The 16,693-nt window shown below is 43.5% G+C and overlaps 1 protein-coding gene across 2 annotated transcripts in view; it reads right to left on the bottom strand.

The window, feature by feature from the left end:
- The window catches only part of CSMD1 (CUB and Sushi multiple domains 1), a 940,367-nt gene extending 924,646 nt beyond the window's left edge, over positions 1-15,721 (bottom strand). For both annotated transcript variants that reach the window (XM_080998891.1, XM_080998892.1), the window contains exon 1: positions 14,265-15,721. In XM_080998891.1, the coding sequence (XP_080855017.1) occupies positions 14,265-14,334 (70 nt within the window). In that variant the 5' untranslated portion in view covers positions 14,335-15,721. The remainder of the gene's footprint in view (positions 1-14,264) is intronic.
- Positions 15,722-16,693: the final 972 nt, after the last annotated feature.

The following is a 16,693-nucleotide window of genomic DNA, read 5'->3' as shown; positions in this document are numbered from 1 at the left end:
CAATAGCACTTCCAGAACCGAAATAAATAACAAAGGGGAGATAGGGCAACCTTGTCGTGTCCCTTTTTCAATTTTAAACTCTTCCGTAACCACATTATTAACTATCAGTTTAGCTTTCTGTTCTGAATATATCGCCTCAATCCCATTCTCAAAACCCCGTCCCACTCCCATCTCTTTTAAATTTCCCATCATAAATTTCCAGGAGATATTGTCAAAGGCCTTCTCCGCATCTATAAAAATTAAAACTGCTTTTGTATTTATATCTGTTTGCAAAAGTTCCAAAATGTCAATAATGTTCCTTGTATTAGCAAACAGATGTCTTCCTGGGAGAAAGCCAGCCTGGTCCTTATGAATTACTTCATTTAAAACTTTTTTAAATCTATTTGCCAAAATGTCTGCAAATATTTTGTAATCCACATTTAAGAGAGAAATGGGACGGTAGTTCTTAAGTTGTGTCTTTTCAGCTTCCGACTTTGGTATTAATGTGATAAACGCTTCCTTCCACGACTCCGGTGCCCTCCTCCCCTCCATAATTTCATTGCTGACCTCCATCAAAGGTTGTATCAAATAGTCTTTCAATGTCTTATAGTACTTGGAGGTCAGCCCATCTGGTCCTGGAGATTTGCCAAGTTGCATGTTCTGGATAGCTTGTTCGATCTCCTGTCGTGTTATTTTAGAATTCAGGATTGTTCTATTTTCTTGTGACAATTTAGATAATCCGTTTTTTGCCAAAAATTGTTTAATCTCAACATCATCTTGCGGCCCTTGGGTGTATAGTTTTTTGAAGTATCTCTGGAAACACTTTCTAATGTCCACTGGATTCTGAATGTTTTTTCCATCAACCTCTAAGTTTGTAACAGTATTTAATCTTTGTCTTCTCTTCAACTGCCAAGCTAGCAGTTTTCCACATTTATTCGCCGACTCAAACGTTTTTTGTTTCATTAATTTAACCTTCCATTCAATTTCCTGATTTATCAATTTAGAATATTGTGTTTGATAGAGTTTAATTTCTCTCAGAGTTGGCTGTGACTTCGGATTCACTCTTAGTTTCTTCTCTAATTCTTTTATTTTATCCAAGATCTTATCTTTTTTCTCATTTTGTGTTCTTTTCTTCACTGCATTCTGTTGTATCAAGAATCCCCTCATTACAGCTTTGCTTGCGTCCCAGATTATTCTTTTTTCCACCATATTATTCATGTTTATCTCAAAATAATCCTTCAAAACTTTTTGGGCCTTCTTGGTAATTTCCTGATCTCTAAACAAGTTGTCATTCATCTTCCATCTAAAGGATCCAGTTGGTAATAGTGTCATATCCATCTTTACTGCATTATGGTCGGAGCAGGTCTTTGGGCAGATTTCCACTTTTCTGACCTTAGGTGCCAGGCCTCTAGAAATCCATATTTGGTCGATTCTTGTCCAGGTCAGTTGGGCTTCAGAAAAGAATGTTCCCTCTCTTCCTAGTGGGTTCTTTGTCCTCCAAATGTCAATCAAATCCATATTGTCAGTCATTTCAAAAAAGGTTTTAGGTAGTCTGCCGTCTTTTGTAACATTTTGACTTTGTGACTTGTCCATGTTAGTTGATACGACCCCATTCATATCTCCCATCATTATGATGTTGTTGTAGTCTAGATAGTCCAGCATTGTCTCCTGCAACTTCTTGTAAAATTCCGATTTCCCTTCATTAGGTGCATAGATTCCTAATATCAGCAGTTTCTCTCCTTGATATTGTATCTCAATAGCCAAAATTCTTCCATGTTCATCTTTAAATAGGAATTTAGGTGACAGGCTCTCTTTTGCATATATCACCACGCCTCTCTTCTTAACTTTGTCCGACGATACAAATTCCTGGCCCAATCTTTTATTTATTAACACTTTTCTGTGGAGCCTCGTCACATGTGTTTCTTGTAAACAAATAATGTCCAATTGTTCTTTTTTTAATATATGAAATATTTTCTTCCTTTTTTCCGGAATGTTACAACCATTAATATTCCAGCTCAACAGTTGCAGAGACATCCTGATCTATCTGGTTATTTTTCAAGGGGTGGTATCTTCTCAGGGTCTTCAGGTTCCACAGATGCTGATGTTGGTATTGGCGTTGCCTCAGGCCCAGAAGGTAGTTCAATTCTTTTTTGAAGGTCCTCTCCGTGTGTAGACAGGAATTTGTCTCTCTCTTCCAGTGTTCTCACTTTGACCTTTCTCCCTCTAAAGGTAAAAGATAATCCTTGAGGAAATTCCCACCTAAATGGAATTGCGTTGCTCCTTAGTAGTTTAACAAGTTCAGAATAGGCGGTTCTAAGGTCAAGCAGTAGTCTTGGGATATCTTTATAAATTTCAATTCTTCTATCCAACACCTCCAGTGATTTTACAAAGTGTAGTCCCAAAATCTTATCCCTTTCCTCCTTTGATCTCAATGTTATCAAACAGTCTCTGGGCCTCTCCTTCTTTATGAATCTTCCAAGTCTAAAAGCTGACACAATTTTAAAGTCCTTTTCTTCCAAGTTCCAGAACTTGGAGAATTCTTTGGTCAAAAACTCAGTTAGATTTCCTTCTTCTGCCTCTTGTAGTGATCTAATCCTTAAGTTGTTCTCACGGTTTCGCAGTTCTATCATCGAGAGATAAATCTGGTGTTCCCCAACTTGTTTAGTGAGTGGTCTTACCTCTTGCTCTAAATTTTCAAATCTTTGTCTGGTGTCCTCAGTCAATTTCCGATTTTCTGCTGAGGCCTCCGTTAGCTGTCCAATTGCTTGTGCATTCTGTGCCACTTGTGTGGTTAATTTGTTTAGACATTCTGTATTTTTATCAATCTTTGCTGATTGCGCATCTGCTTTCTTGTCCAAAGCTTCCAATTTTTCAAAGATTTTCAAAGACTTCCGGGGGCGGCGCGAACGGCAATGGCGGTCCTCTTCTAACCGGGAGAGGAGGCTCCGCAGGCAACGGGTCGTCCGCTACGGCGAAGCGGAGACCCACTTCGGAAAACCCCAGGCGGCAAGAGCCTGGGGTCCTGAGGCTCGGTGGGCGCCTAGAGCGACCCTCCAAGTGCAGAAGGAACCCCGTAAGGGGCTCCGGAGCACGGAGGGGGGTTGCGGCGCTGTGAGCTGTTTCACAGCCTGAGGAGCGAAGCCGCGCTGCTACTGTCGGTGAGCGCTGATCCCTTTTCCTGCTAAATTACGGATCCGGACGAAAAAGCAACTAATTTGTGAGTAAAAGACTGAATCACTTGAAATTTGAGATTTTAAAAGGGAAACTTGAATTGGCTTGAACTTGGCTGTGAGCGGAGAGACGTGGAAGCAGGAAGTCCGTCTTCCGCAGCCATTGAACTTGAAAAAAAAGCAATCAGCTGGAGGAGTGGAGGCTGAAAGAAAGAGGCTTTAAGTTTTACAGATCTAAGCATCTATTTGAACTTGCATTTTAAAGTAAAGACTTTAAGTTAAAGATTTGGGATTTCTATTTGCACTTGACTTTCCTCCTCTTATTGGATTACAAATTAAAAGGTGAAACCCAGAGTCAGGAGCTGCCTGAGTACTAAGGGAGCTGTCAGTACTGCAGATTTGGATACTGTATATTGGAACTTGAAACAATCTGAGGGTATTGAGACCTTTTAAATTTGAAACATTCTTTTTGGAGATAAATAAGCACTGTCTGCAACAAGGTGACCATTTATAAACTCTGCTAAACATTTGTATTTGAAGGTTCTTGGACATTAAATTAGACTCTGAAAGACAGATTAAGCTCCCTCTAGAGGATTGGATTATAACAGTGATTTTACATACACTTTTTACTTTCGATTCCTTTGCTGTTTGCTTGCTCTGGACCTTTCCATTCCCATGGGAACAACTCAGTGTGACCTTGACTGACAGATAACGTTGGAATGAGTGGCACAAGAAAAAGAGGGAGAGCTAAACAAACAACTCTAACAACTCTAACCTCAGCTTCACAGACACGCAGATCATCTGTGCCTGCTTTGCCCTCAGAAGTGGAGGGTGAGGGCGAAGCAGAGCAGTTACAACTGGAAGATATGGCCTCAGGAGCATCTGCTTCTGTACTAGTCAAGCCATGATTTGTTGGTGATAGTTCATGTACACTAGAATTTCCCATTGTTATATTCAGCTTTATGCTTTTCTATTAATTTTCAGGGAAGCCTACCGACATTGCTGTTGAGGGGACTCTCATTCTTTTCTAAATTGGTAGGTTTGTCACATATAAAGCATATCTGTGGTAGCATCACAATAATGAAACCCTCCCTGCCTTCCCTTGCCTTTCAGATCTGGTGGAAGCTCAGTTTGGTGGCCACTGTATAGCTATTCAAATTAATTAGTGCAGGAGTAGGGTCTTTTTAATTCACAACCAAGCTAAAATGAAGTTATAAACCAGGATCACTCTCCTCAACTTCTCATGCTACATATAAGCTTGTAATATTATCCATAACATACTAGCTTGACTTAATATAATGAGACATAATTATTTTGTGGCACTGAATCCCAGTCTTGTTGGGATTGGTACATTATGTATTTTCACTGGTGTGGGGATCATGCTGCATATTTTATTGCTTCCTAATTTAGCAAATATTTGCGTATGAAGGTAAAGGTGCACAAAGTAGCTACCTAGCTTTAAACAAAGACAGATGGCAGAAATTGTATGGTAACTGAAGGACTGTAGGAAATCACATTTAATGATTATACCTCCAATTAGAGTATTCCTGCCGTTGCAAGAATTTGTGATTTTTGTGCAGCTGTGTCCTTGAAAACAAATCATTAGCAACATTCTCATTAGTCAAGAGACTTGTACTTATCATTATAAACATAAATATGAGACAAATTAAACCTAGTTCTCCTCCTGAAATATATATATATGCCTTCCAGTTTCAAATGATCTCAAAATGCATTTTTGTGAAACGCCCTGAGACCCCAGGGTATAAGGTGGTATATAAATTCAAAAAATAAAATAAATATGCTCTCCAGTTAACAAGTGATGAGCTACTTTCAACAAATAACTTTTTGGGTTTAACATGTTGTGTTAAGGGTTTTTCATGCTCACACAAGCGCTGACATTCCAGTTCCTATGGGGGTGGGGAGGAAATTCAGCAAATATACGTAAAAGTCCCTTGAATCTCAAACGCTCACTTTTCTCTGAAATCCCCGAACTGCCCATCTGATATATTTTCCACTCCACTCATTTCCCTCAAACTGTTTTGTACTCATCTCCTATGATTTCTTCTCCCTAACATACCTTCTTGCCTATTGACATACTTGAAAGATAAACACTTTTTAAATTGCACAAAGCTACAAACATATTACAAAAATCATGAGTATGGCACATACTAGGTGTGCCCCTTGACCTAATGCAACACTTTCTCAACATATGCAGCACAGATGCCTATTTTCCCCAAAACCACCCCAACAAAGGCTATGGGAGGAAAATGCACAACACCTGTTAACTACCTAAAATCATTCATAGATTTGTCATTCAAAACAAGCCATCTATTATCGTTTCTACTCCAAATTTTGCATGGGGCATCCTAAAACGTACCTCTCCTATACTGCCAGATTTCGAACGTCAACAGAACTTTTTTTAAAACCATAAGCTGTAGAACAGGCTTTCTCAACCTCAATTCTCCAGATGTTTTGAGACTACAATTCCCATCATCCCTGACCATTGGTCCTGCTAGCTAGGGATCATGGAAGCTATAGGCCAAAAACAGATGAAGGGCCGAGGTTGAGGAAGCCTGCTGTAGAACCTACAATTCCCAATTGTCATAATAGAAGAATAAGATTCAGCTGTCTTGCTCTTAACAAAGGGCCACAACTGTGGATCTATGTTAATACTGTGAAATGTGTTCATTGAAAATAAGAGGAATACTGCATGTTCTGATAAGAACTTACGTCAGTTTTTGTTTGTTTTGATTTTCACCAGCAGACAATTCACAAATGTTACCATAGTACATCACAATCATCACATCAGATATAGTTCATGTAATTTGTCTATATAGGTATTGCTCTTGGAAAAGCTGCAACAAATATTTTATAGAACTTGCTAATCAAGAAAAAAATAGGTCACTTTATTTATGTATTTATAATTCATCATCTCCAAAGACTGAGGCGACTTACAAAACAGCTAAAAACTATACTGAAATATAAACCAACGAGACATATAAATTATAATTAAAATAGATAACAAAATTAAAATAGCAAGACGTTTTTCTTTTAAAAAGAGAGATCAGTGCTTATTTGTCCAGTCTGATTGAAACTGGGTTATGAGTCCTCTGCAGGTACAAAATAAAATAAAATGTATTTCAGATTGGAACTCTACCCCACTACTGTAAGTATTCATGAGCATTTAAATGGATTTGTGCCATAGAAAAGACAGATTTGTTTTATTTTATTTTTTTAAAAAAATGTATAAAAGGAAGTAAAAAGACCTGTATAAAAAAAAACTTGTTTGCTTCTTATTTTCTTTCTCTCTCCCCCACTAGACTCTCCCCCAGCCTAGACTGCTGCTACTCTAAACTGCATGAATAGCTACTTTGTATTGAACCGATATATTAAAGAGTAGATCTCAATTTTGGCAACTCCAGAACCAAACAGTGAAAGAAAATGAAGCTTCCCTCTCTTCCCTCATAGTCTCTGTGCTTATTTGAATCCCACTTAAGAAAACAGCCTCACAGTATGGGAACCACTACTCTAGAAGCAATGAGAATACAACACATAAAGCTTTTTCCACCCATATATATGAGTAGGCATTAAGCATGGCGGGGAACCTTAAGTTGTTGTAGTTCCAGTCATTATTTTGACAAAGTGATAGCAGCAAGCAAAGGGTACACAAAAACTTGCTCTTTAAAAATAAGCTGGAACACATGTATGTGTGTTCCAGAGCCTGACTCTTAGCTGAAGAAGGATATTCACTTCCCTGCTTTTCATTGAAACTTGGCATCAGGAATAATGTGTAAAATCTGCTTGTTTTGTATATTCTGTGGGAGATGGAAGAGAAAATAACTGCAGTGATGATTTAAAATTACCTTTTCAAATAACAGTATGGAAGACAAGTCACTTATCAGATCCGAAACATTTTTACTATATATCCTTTTATGCACTTCTCAGGTTCAGTTAGATTTAGAGGTTTCTACCAGATGTCCCCTCTGCAGCTCCCATTCCCCCCTGACCATTGGTCAAGCTGGCTGGAACAGGTGAAAATTGGAGTTCAGTCACATCTAGAGGGTACCAAATTGACTAGCTCTGAGTCAGATGTCTGCAAAAGAAAGTGAATTCCAGAAGAATTCATTCCTACTAGCAGAGATCTCATTTCTTTCCTATTCTTAAGAAACCATCACAAAATTTACTCCAGCCCCAGCCCACCAGAGCTAATTTTTGGGGGGGTATACATTGAGCTGCTGGAGAGAGGAGGGGAAAAGTGATGTTCCACTAGAGCACATCCCTTGCAGTAGCAGAAAGATTCATGATGGTCTTGATATATTGAAACCCACAAGATGAGATTCAACAGATATGAATCTGTACCTGCATTTAGGAGCTAAGAATCAATGTCACAAATATAGAAGGGAAAGGAGACCCCACACACACACACATACCTTACATGCCAAAGCTGTATTGATTCATCATAAGCCAAACATGAAACAGTTGTGCAATGTGGCTATAAAGAACCTTGCAGTCTTTGGATGTATAAATAGGTGCATGGTGTCCAAATTGTGATAAGTAATCATTTCATTCTACTCTGTGCTGGTCAGTTCTGGGTACTTTAAGAAGGACCTTGACCAACTGAAGCATGTTCAGAGGAGGACAATCAGAATGGTGAGGAATCTGGAAACCAACTGCTATGAAGAATACTTGAGAGAGTTGGGTGTTTAGCTTGGAGAAAAGAATATTAAAAGGAGAGGGGCAATGATAATGTTACACACACACACACACACACACACACGGCTGTCACACACAATAAGGAGCTGACTTCTTGTCTATGTTTTTCCAGAAGGCAGGACTAGAAAAATGGCAAAAACTGCAAGGAAGCAGATTTCAGCTAAATATTAAGAGAAAGTTAGGAGTGGAATGGACTGCCTCAGGATGTGGTGAGTGTTGCTGGAACTACTGGAAAAGAGTCCAGACAACCGTCAGGAAGGGGTACCGTATCTGCATCCTCCATTGCAGATTATGAACTGAACACAGGATTGGACAAAATGGTCAAGAATCCTCCCAACTATGACCTCCAAAGGGCACCTTGACCACCATGATGTAATCAACATTATATAGCTACACTAGTAATTTATATTGGTTTTACACTAGTTGTTTATATTGGTTTTATACTATTTTAACTATCAACTGTACATTCATCCCGTTTACTCCTTCCTCCATTTCCCCTTCCTCTTTTTTATGTCTGTCTGTGTGTATGTAGCAAATAAAATGACTGCTAAACCCATTAAGACTATTGTGTAGACATGCCCATAGCACAAAACTGAGCTCTTTTTAAGTGGCACTCGAATTGGAAAGGCTTCTGATAGGTAGCAGAGCAGGACAGGCTTGCTACATTTATTTCCCATAAGATGTTTCCATACACAGGCCAAACTTTAACAAGGGAGACATCTGAATAGCTGGTATCTGGATAATGAGTTGTGAATTAGGAGAATGTGGCTACAAAGCGATTTCTGTGCTAGATAAGAGGTGGCATAATCTCTTTCTCTTATGATCACACAGTGCAGAGCTGGGAGCAGGAGAATTTTCAGCTGAGGGTGTGAGATGCAGATTTACGCACCTGGTCCATAGGGCACGCCCATGTGAGAATAACAAGGCAATGTCTCACTGTGAAAGTTGGATGGGGAGAAGAAGAGTTATGCACTACGCAACACCCCTGGTGGTTGTACCTTTATCTCTATTGCTAACATTCAGACAAACCACTGCCTGAGCAGCATTATAGTGACGTTTATCAGTAGGATTAAGGTCCTTGACTACCAGCATGAACAAATGACTTTCGGAACTAATCCTTCTGTGCCTACAATATTATATGATCTGCTTTGGAAGACTTTATTTCTACTACAAGGTCTTTCCGTAAGTAGCGATATATTTAACAGACTTGAAGCGAGTCTCTTTAAATGCATGCAACAACTAATACTTGATTGGGAGCCGCCCAGAGTGGCTGAGGAAACTCAGCCAGATGGGCAGGGTATAAATAAATAAATTATTATTATTATTATTATTATTATTATTATTACTATTAGAGAAACGAACTTAACCATTTTGCAGAACAGTTGGTCAGATGTCCTGGAAGTAGTGATGAAATGAAGCCACAGAATGCTACATATGGTATTACATTTCCCTCTTCATCTGAAGAAAACTATCTTATCATCATCATTTTTAAAAAAATAATTGTATACCGTATTTCTATCTTACAATATTCAAGGCGGCTTACAAGCTGAAGAAACAAAAAATGCACATCTTATAACAATCTAATGCAATACAAAAATGTTATAATAAAACATAACTTTAAAATAGGCAACCTACATCAAAAAAGTAACATTCAACAATCATTAGAATAGTATTAAATAATAATATATAAAAGTTAAACAGAAATCCACTCAACAGTTACAATAAATAATTTCTAAACTATAATCAATAAAACAATGGCAAGCCACAGTACATAAAATAATACAATACAATTACAGATCTTGGGAACTGTAAAAAGGAAAAGGAAACTAGGACATTTATTTATTTATCAAAGAAACCTACCTTCCCACCCACCCCTGTGAATATTATTAGTTCACAATCTTCATTAAGTGGCTATACTACTTTGGTTTGGCTGGAGTGTTATATAAACACCGTAACCCCAGCCATAACCTTAGGTTTGCAGGACAGCTTCTTAAGTCAAACCTCCTTAATTTAATACTGAGCAAATAGCCATCAAGAAACAACACCCTTCTATGTTAGTATAGACGATGCACAAGACATTGGCTGGATTACTTGGAGGTGTGGTTGTGGTAAATGATGACTATGATGAGTGAGGAAGATGAGAGGGCATTCTTTCTTAAGCGGCTTGGCATGTCACAATGACCTGCAGTTTGGTGGAGAGAAATCCAAAGCCCCAATGGGCACACCTTTCTACTCAGTCAGAGGAGTTATCTGGACTATCTATTTACATGCAATAATAATTGCCTCATTTATCAGCCCAACACGTAAAAAAATATGACCTGATGAGGATCTGAGCCAAGCTATTGAATTAAATAAAAAATCTTCAAGGTGCATGTGATCAAGGAGAGGAAATCTGGATATTTTCCCAAGCACTGGACCACATTGCATTAACTATGGGTGCTTTCTCCCAGTCCCAGTACCATGATGGAGAAAGGCAAGTTCTAGCATGTAAAATAGGTGTGGTTCCCCCCCTTCCTTCCTTTCATAAGAAAAAAAAAAAAATTCCCCAAATCAACACAGAGTAGCTCCCTTCTCAAGAAACGTTTGCTTTCCAAAAATCCAGTAACAATGGAAACATAGTACAAAGCAACAACCAAAAATGCACACCTTTTTATCCCATTTATAAATCACAAGAAGCAACTTTTACTCCTTGCTTCCAAGTTATATGCTTCTTTGCAGCTTCTTGTACCTATCAAGAACCCTATTAATTACTGGAAGCAAAGCTGCACTCATGTAACCTTAATTCCCCTCTGTTCCTTATAATTAGCAAGTAGTGCGTACCTTATTGCTGTGACAGAGGTGAGGTTAGAGACGAGGATTTCTACTTTTTCTTTTCTTTTTCTTTTTAGTACAGCGGTGGAAACATATAGGCCTCCCTATTTTTTTTTTCCTCCTGCCAAAAAGGAGTGTATATGCATGCTTTAAATCACATGGATGGGGATTGCTGGCATGGAAAGCAGGGATGCATTCCTGAGCGATTTTAACCAAATATGTAGGGCTTATAGCCCTATCCTGACCATATTTAAAGTAAATTATCCTAGCTCAATAAGACCTACTTACAAGTAAATATGCATTTGGATTCTGGTTTCGGCTTCAAGAAAGTTACCGGAAGAAAGCCAATAGGCTAAACACAGATTTCTATAGATTTTTAGCTAAAGAAAAATGAAAAGGAACCACAAGTCTGCAGTACACCTATTAACCCTTTTAAAAGCATTTTATTTGGGAAGGAACTTATGTGCAACTGTTCAATAGGTTATGGGATTTGACCTACACATATACTGTGTGTGTGTGGCAGGAATGTTAGTGATAAATATACTTGTCTTGTCAGGAAAGACAAAGAGAACATTACATATAACACACACACACACACACACACACACACACACACACACTTCTCCATGGAAATGTAGCATTTTGGATTCTTCATCATAGAATCTCTATCAATAAAAAAAGCAAATTAATTCCTCTCCATGGGGCAGTTAAAATAAAGAGTTGCTGGGCACTGCTAATTAAGATGTTATGTGCTTAGAAAACCAAAGCTGATCTGTTACTAGGTGATAGTTATTTTTCAGTCACTCTCTCTTTAAGCAGTACACCTCGTTCCAAATGTAGGTTTACATTATGCTAAATATAGATGCGAGTGCTTTAAAGCTTTGGAATGTAAAAGGTAGCAGTGGGAAGGAGTCAAACGTCACTGCTGTTTCTTCTTCTTCTTCTTTTATTCTTCTGCTTGTTGTCTGGATCCAGTGCTACGTAAGATTGCAGCCTACTCCCCCCCTCCCCATATTAAAATAATGCACAGCTAAATTAATCTTAACTCTTGCATCACCAAAGGTACTGCCCAAAGCCCACTTTATGGATTAGCTGAATACATCTGAGCAGTGCTTTCTAAGCATGAACCAGACTCAGCGTTTCATACACAATGTCAGCTTTTCTTTTCTTTTTTAAGGAAAATGCTAAAATGGCAAACGTCAAGAACCAGCAACAGTGTGTTTAATAAGTGAGTCAGAACTCTAAGTCCTCAGCTGTAGCTGAGACAATAGTGCTATTGATTGTAACTTATCCCACCCTCTCCTCTCCTCAGCCTCAAGAACATATTATTTGCCTTGATGCCACAGGATGAGCCCGTTTGATTGCAATTGTATGTCCATTCCTGGCAAATGCCCCCCACCCCCAATTCCTCCAGTGCTCCTGGCCACAGGCAGCTGTTAGCAGCTGCTAAAAGAATCTGAATTTGCCAGAGGATCTGGATTTGTGTCCTTCTTTCAAATCCAACTTCTCAAAAAACCCCAATCCAGAGGCAAAGGACTGAAATGAAACACACGTGTCAGGATTATTAAGCAGCAATAGCAGGGCAAAGAAAAACCTTGGCTAATTGGGGCTGCACAGGGGAAAGAAAAATGCTGTCTCCCAGCTTAGAAGACACACAGTCAAGGGTGGTAGAGGAGGACAGAGTGTGATGAAAATATAGCAACTTTTGGAAATGGAATGAAACAGAAAGACCTCTGTTGCTGCAGTAGACTGAAAAGGGGCAAAATCCTACTATGGCATGTGAATAGCTCCAAGGGCGAGCCTTGTCTTTATAGGAGCTGGCCTTTCAGCACGATTTCTAAATATGTCAGATGTTTCTGTTCCTCTGTTCTTTATTCAAAGTGAGTAAAATGAGATCAGAGGCAGCAAAGAGCCAGGCATCACTTTGTCACCTGCGGCAGCTCCAGGGATGGGGTTGAAGGCAGGGTGGTGATGGGGCTTTAGTGCATTCATTAACACAACTTGCTCTTCTTGCTCCAAACTATGCAAGCCTTAGCACAACCCAGTATATTGAAACAGAGATGAGATGTTGCCACCTGCCTTTTACCCTTCCCCTAACCTCTGCCTAGTGATTAAAAGTAATTCAGGGAAAGAAGAAGGAAGAAAAAGAGAGGGGGGGAATCTCAATGGGATGCTCACTTATGCAAAGTGACCCCACTACTTTACAATGTGGCACCGTGTCATAATTCAGAACACACACTCACACAGGAAGTAGACAGGAGAGGCAGGACACAAGCACTTTTAGTCACTTTGAAGTTTTTGTTCTCTCTGAGTTTTCAATAATTTGTTATAAAATTGGGACAGCAAAAAAGAGAGAGGTTGATTTGGGAGAAATAGGTGTTTTTAATATGTTATGCTAGACTGGATTTGTAAGGACACCTGAAGAGGAAGGAGGAAGAGGGAGCTTCAGAAGCAAGACAGAAACAGGTTTTGAAGTAAGCAGGTGTTGTCACCAGAGGCAGCCACAACACACACACAGACCTTGCCAACACAAAAAAGGCCCGGGCTAATGAGAGGCAAAGTGAATAAAGCCGACCTTGTTGTCTCAGGGGCAACTAGGCAAGTTGTGGGGCTAGGGTCAAGGCCGAAGTTGTGTAACCCTCCAGCATCTTGCCCCACCTCGGTTTCAAGGAGAAAGAGAATACCAAGCAAGCAAATGGTGAAAGGAGATTCCTGAATGTGGGGGGAGAAGAGAGGGACTACAGGCAAGATAAGCACCCGCACACACCACCTTTTTCTATGCCGATCATCAGGAACATACTTGGGTCCCCTCAAAGCCCGCTTCCCTCTCCTACCTCCCTGCAACTTGCAAGGAACAAAGTACAGGTCTCAGCCATCCCAGGGGTGGGGTGTGCGAGGGCTGAGAACACCACACGGCCACCTCCTTCTGGGAAAGCAGGGCAGCAGAACGGCGGGCGAGGTGCCTAGCTCGCCTTTGCTGGCAGCGGAGCTTCCTTCCATCTCGGGGAGGAAGAGGAGAGGGTCTGAGGGTGGGGAGGCGGCAGAGGAGGAGGAGGAGGCGGAGGCGGAGGCGGGAAGGAACTTGGCAGCCCAGGCAAGCTATCTTTAGCATCCCTCGGTTAAGTACCAGCCACCGCCACCACATCACCACCCATGTGCGGACGAGGAGAGAGGGCAAGGTCCCCCCCGTCCAGCCCGGGAGGCTCCCTTCCTTCGCTGGCGGCGCAGTTCCTTCCCCATAGCGCACCCCCCACAAACCACCAGCAAAAAAACCACCACCACCACATAACCTCCCCTCATGAACCACCAGCGGCGGAGCCGGGAGGGAGCAGGTGCCAGGCATGCCATGGTCCGGGTGTGCGCGAGGACGGCAAGGGGAGCGTGGAGCCGTTGACCAGTATATATATATAGGGGGGGGGGAATACACGCCTGGGGTAAAGCCGGGAGCTGGCACAGGCACGACACCCCCTTCCAGCCCCCTTCCATCGTCACCAGTCGGGTCGGCTGTAGAAGAATCCCCCCCCCACACACACACAAACGGAGGAAGCCCCCCTCAAGTAACGGAAAGAAGGAGAAACCAGCAAGCCTTACCCTGAGCTGCGGCGACGAGCCCCGCGCAGAGCACCAGCAGCCGAGCCTCGAATTGCCTCCACGCAGTCATGTCTGCAGTTTATTCCACACACATAGAGAGAGAGGGAAAGGAGCGAGCGGGAGCTCTGAGGAGGCAGGCTGAGACCCGGGGTGGGGGTGGAGGGGGGGTTGCAACGCCGGTTGGTTGGTTGGCTGCTTGACCGGTCGGTCGGAGCACCTCGCCGCGGCGCCTCTCAGCTGCGAGCGCGGGCTCCCTCCCTCGCCAGAAGTGCCCGCGGGGCGAAAGAATCACCAGAGGGCGAAGCCAGGCGGAGGAGAAGGAGAAGAAGGAGGTGGTGGTGTCGGCGGCGGCGGCGGCAGCAGCAGCAGCGAGGGGAGCTCCAGGTGCCGCGAGTGGCAGCAGCGGCGGCGGCGCAGCATTCGACGCCTCCTGCAGGACTGCTGGTTGCCTCGGCTCGCCGCCTTCTCATAGCATCAAGTGCCGGCGAGCCACTGCGGGGCGGAGAGCGCGCGGGGAGACCAGGCTGAGGGAGAGGAGCGGCGAGAGCCTCCTCCGCCAGCGGCTCTCCCGAGTCTGAGGCGAAAACCACCAGCTGCCCCAAGACAGCGGAGACGTCGACGACGACCGTGGAGAGGTGGCGGCGGCGGCGGCGGCGGTGGGAGAGGAGGAGACGCGGCCGGGCATCGAGTGAGGAGGGAAGCCAGAGGAGACGCGGGCGGCAGCGGCAAATAAAAAGAAAGGCGCGCGAGGCAGAGGAGAGAACCAAATGGAAATAGCGGGTTGCTCCTGTCACGGCGAGGAGGAGAAGCTGAGCGACGCAGCCGAGCCGGGAGAGCGCGGCAAGCTTGACAGGCTGCTAGCAGCGCAAGAAGGAGCTGCTGCTGCCGCTGCCGCCGCCGCCGCCGCCGCTCCTGCTGCTGCTGGACTCAACCATCCCTTCCCACAGAGAGGGGAAGGAGGCTGGAGCGGCGCAGCGGCGGCAGCAGGAGCGGGCGAGCGAGCGCACCCGCCAAAGCCCAAGGCAAAGCAGCCGCAGCAGCCTTCTCGCAGCCCTCACGAAACGGGGGTGGGAAAGGCGGGAAAGCGAAGGGAGTCTTTTTCTTTCTTCTCTTCTCTCTCCCCCCCCCAAAAAAAACCCCTCTCCGCCCCGCTGAGGGAGGTGGCGGCGGTGGCTGGGAATCTTATTTTCCAGTCACAGGTGACGACGGGGCAGTTGAGGGGGCAACTGGAGAGAGAGAGAAAGCGCGCGCGCGCCGGCTGAGGGGCGGGACGAGGAACGCGCTCGGGAATCCCGCGCCGCGCTGCGAAACGCGCTCTAGCGTCCCGTCGTCGTCCCCCCACGCTTCCCGCCAGACCGACCTCGTAGGGCGCACGTTGGGCGCCTTGAGGCGGCTGGTGAAGCGTAAAAGGCGGGAAGTCGCAGCTACAGGAGGGCAGGGAATGGTTCCCCCTGGTCGGTTAAGCGACAGCAGCAGCCCCAACCCAGGCTTCGCTTGGTGTCTTTGAGGAGAAATATCCTCCTGGGGTCGCCCAAGGGGCCGTTTGCAAGGGCCGCTCTGGATCCAATTTGAATAAGAGTGGCCTCCTCCCTTAAAAAGAGCAAGGGACACCTAGGAGCCAGTGGCATAGCTGTCAACTTTTCCCTTTTCTTGTGAGGAATCCTATTTGGAATAAGGGAATTTCCCTTAAAAAAATGGAAAACGTTGACAGCTATGCCAGTGGGCAACCTTGAACTTAGGTCTAACATATCTTCTTTGGTTACGGGCTTCTTCCAAGGAAGCCCAACCACCACACACACACACACACACACAATGCTGGGTGTTTTTGTATGCGTGTCTAAATCCCCTGGGATAGCTCAGTCGGGACTCTTAATCTCAGGGTTGTGGGTTCGAGTTCCACGTTGGGCAAAAGATTCTTGCATCGCAGCGGGTTGGACTAGATGACCCTCGGGGTCCCTTCCAGCTCTATGATTCTATGAAATCCGGAATAATAGTTGGCTTTGGCTCTGTGCTAAAAACCACTCGCTTGGAGATGGGTGCCTGCTCTACCCGGGCCATTTTGAAAGAAGTGACCCCAAATTATGCATTTGAACATGGGTCGTTTCACCTGTGGCTGTCGTAGGACGCAGAAGACAGCCGTTTCCCAAATCCGATGGACAAGGCTCGTTAGGCCCCTGTTCAGCAAGGGCACTTAAAAACGGTTCTCTTATTCTTTGGCAGCATTCACACTTCCCGCACTAAAAGGCGTGCTTGGGAATCTCTTTGGACAGCAATGCAGGCTTCACACACAGCCCGATCATCAGACCCTGGAAGTGCAAACCAGCAATCCTTGTTTCAGCATCACTTGAGCAATGCAAGACTGGGCAAGCCCCACTCCTGAATTACTTCTCTGAGCGCTAACTAAATAATTTTAAGGGACATTTAGGATG

The sequence above is a fragment of the Podarcis pityusensis genome (genome assembly GCF_964106645.2).
Source record: "Podarcis pityusensis genome assembly, chromosome: 3".
Classification (NCBI taxonomy): domain Eukaryota; kingdom Metazoa; phylum Chordata; class Lepidosauria; order Squamata; family Lacertidae; genus Podarcis; species Podarcis pityusensis.
Note: the sequence above shows the minus strand (reverse complement) of the source record. Positions and strands in the feature narration are given on the sequence as shown.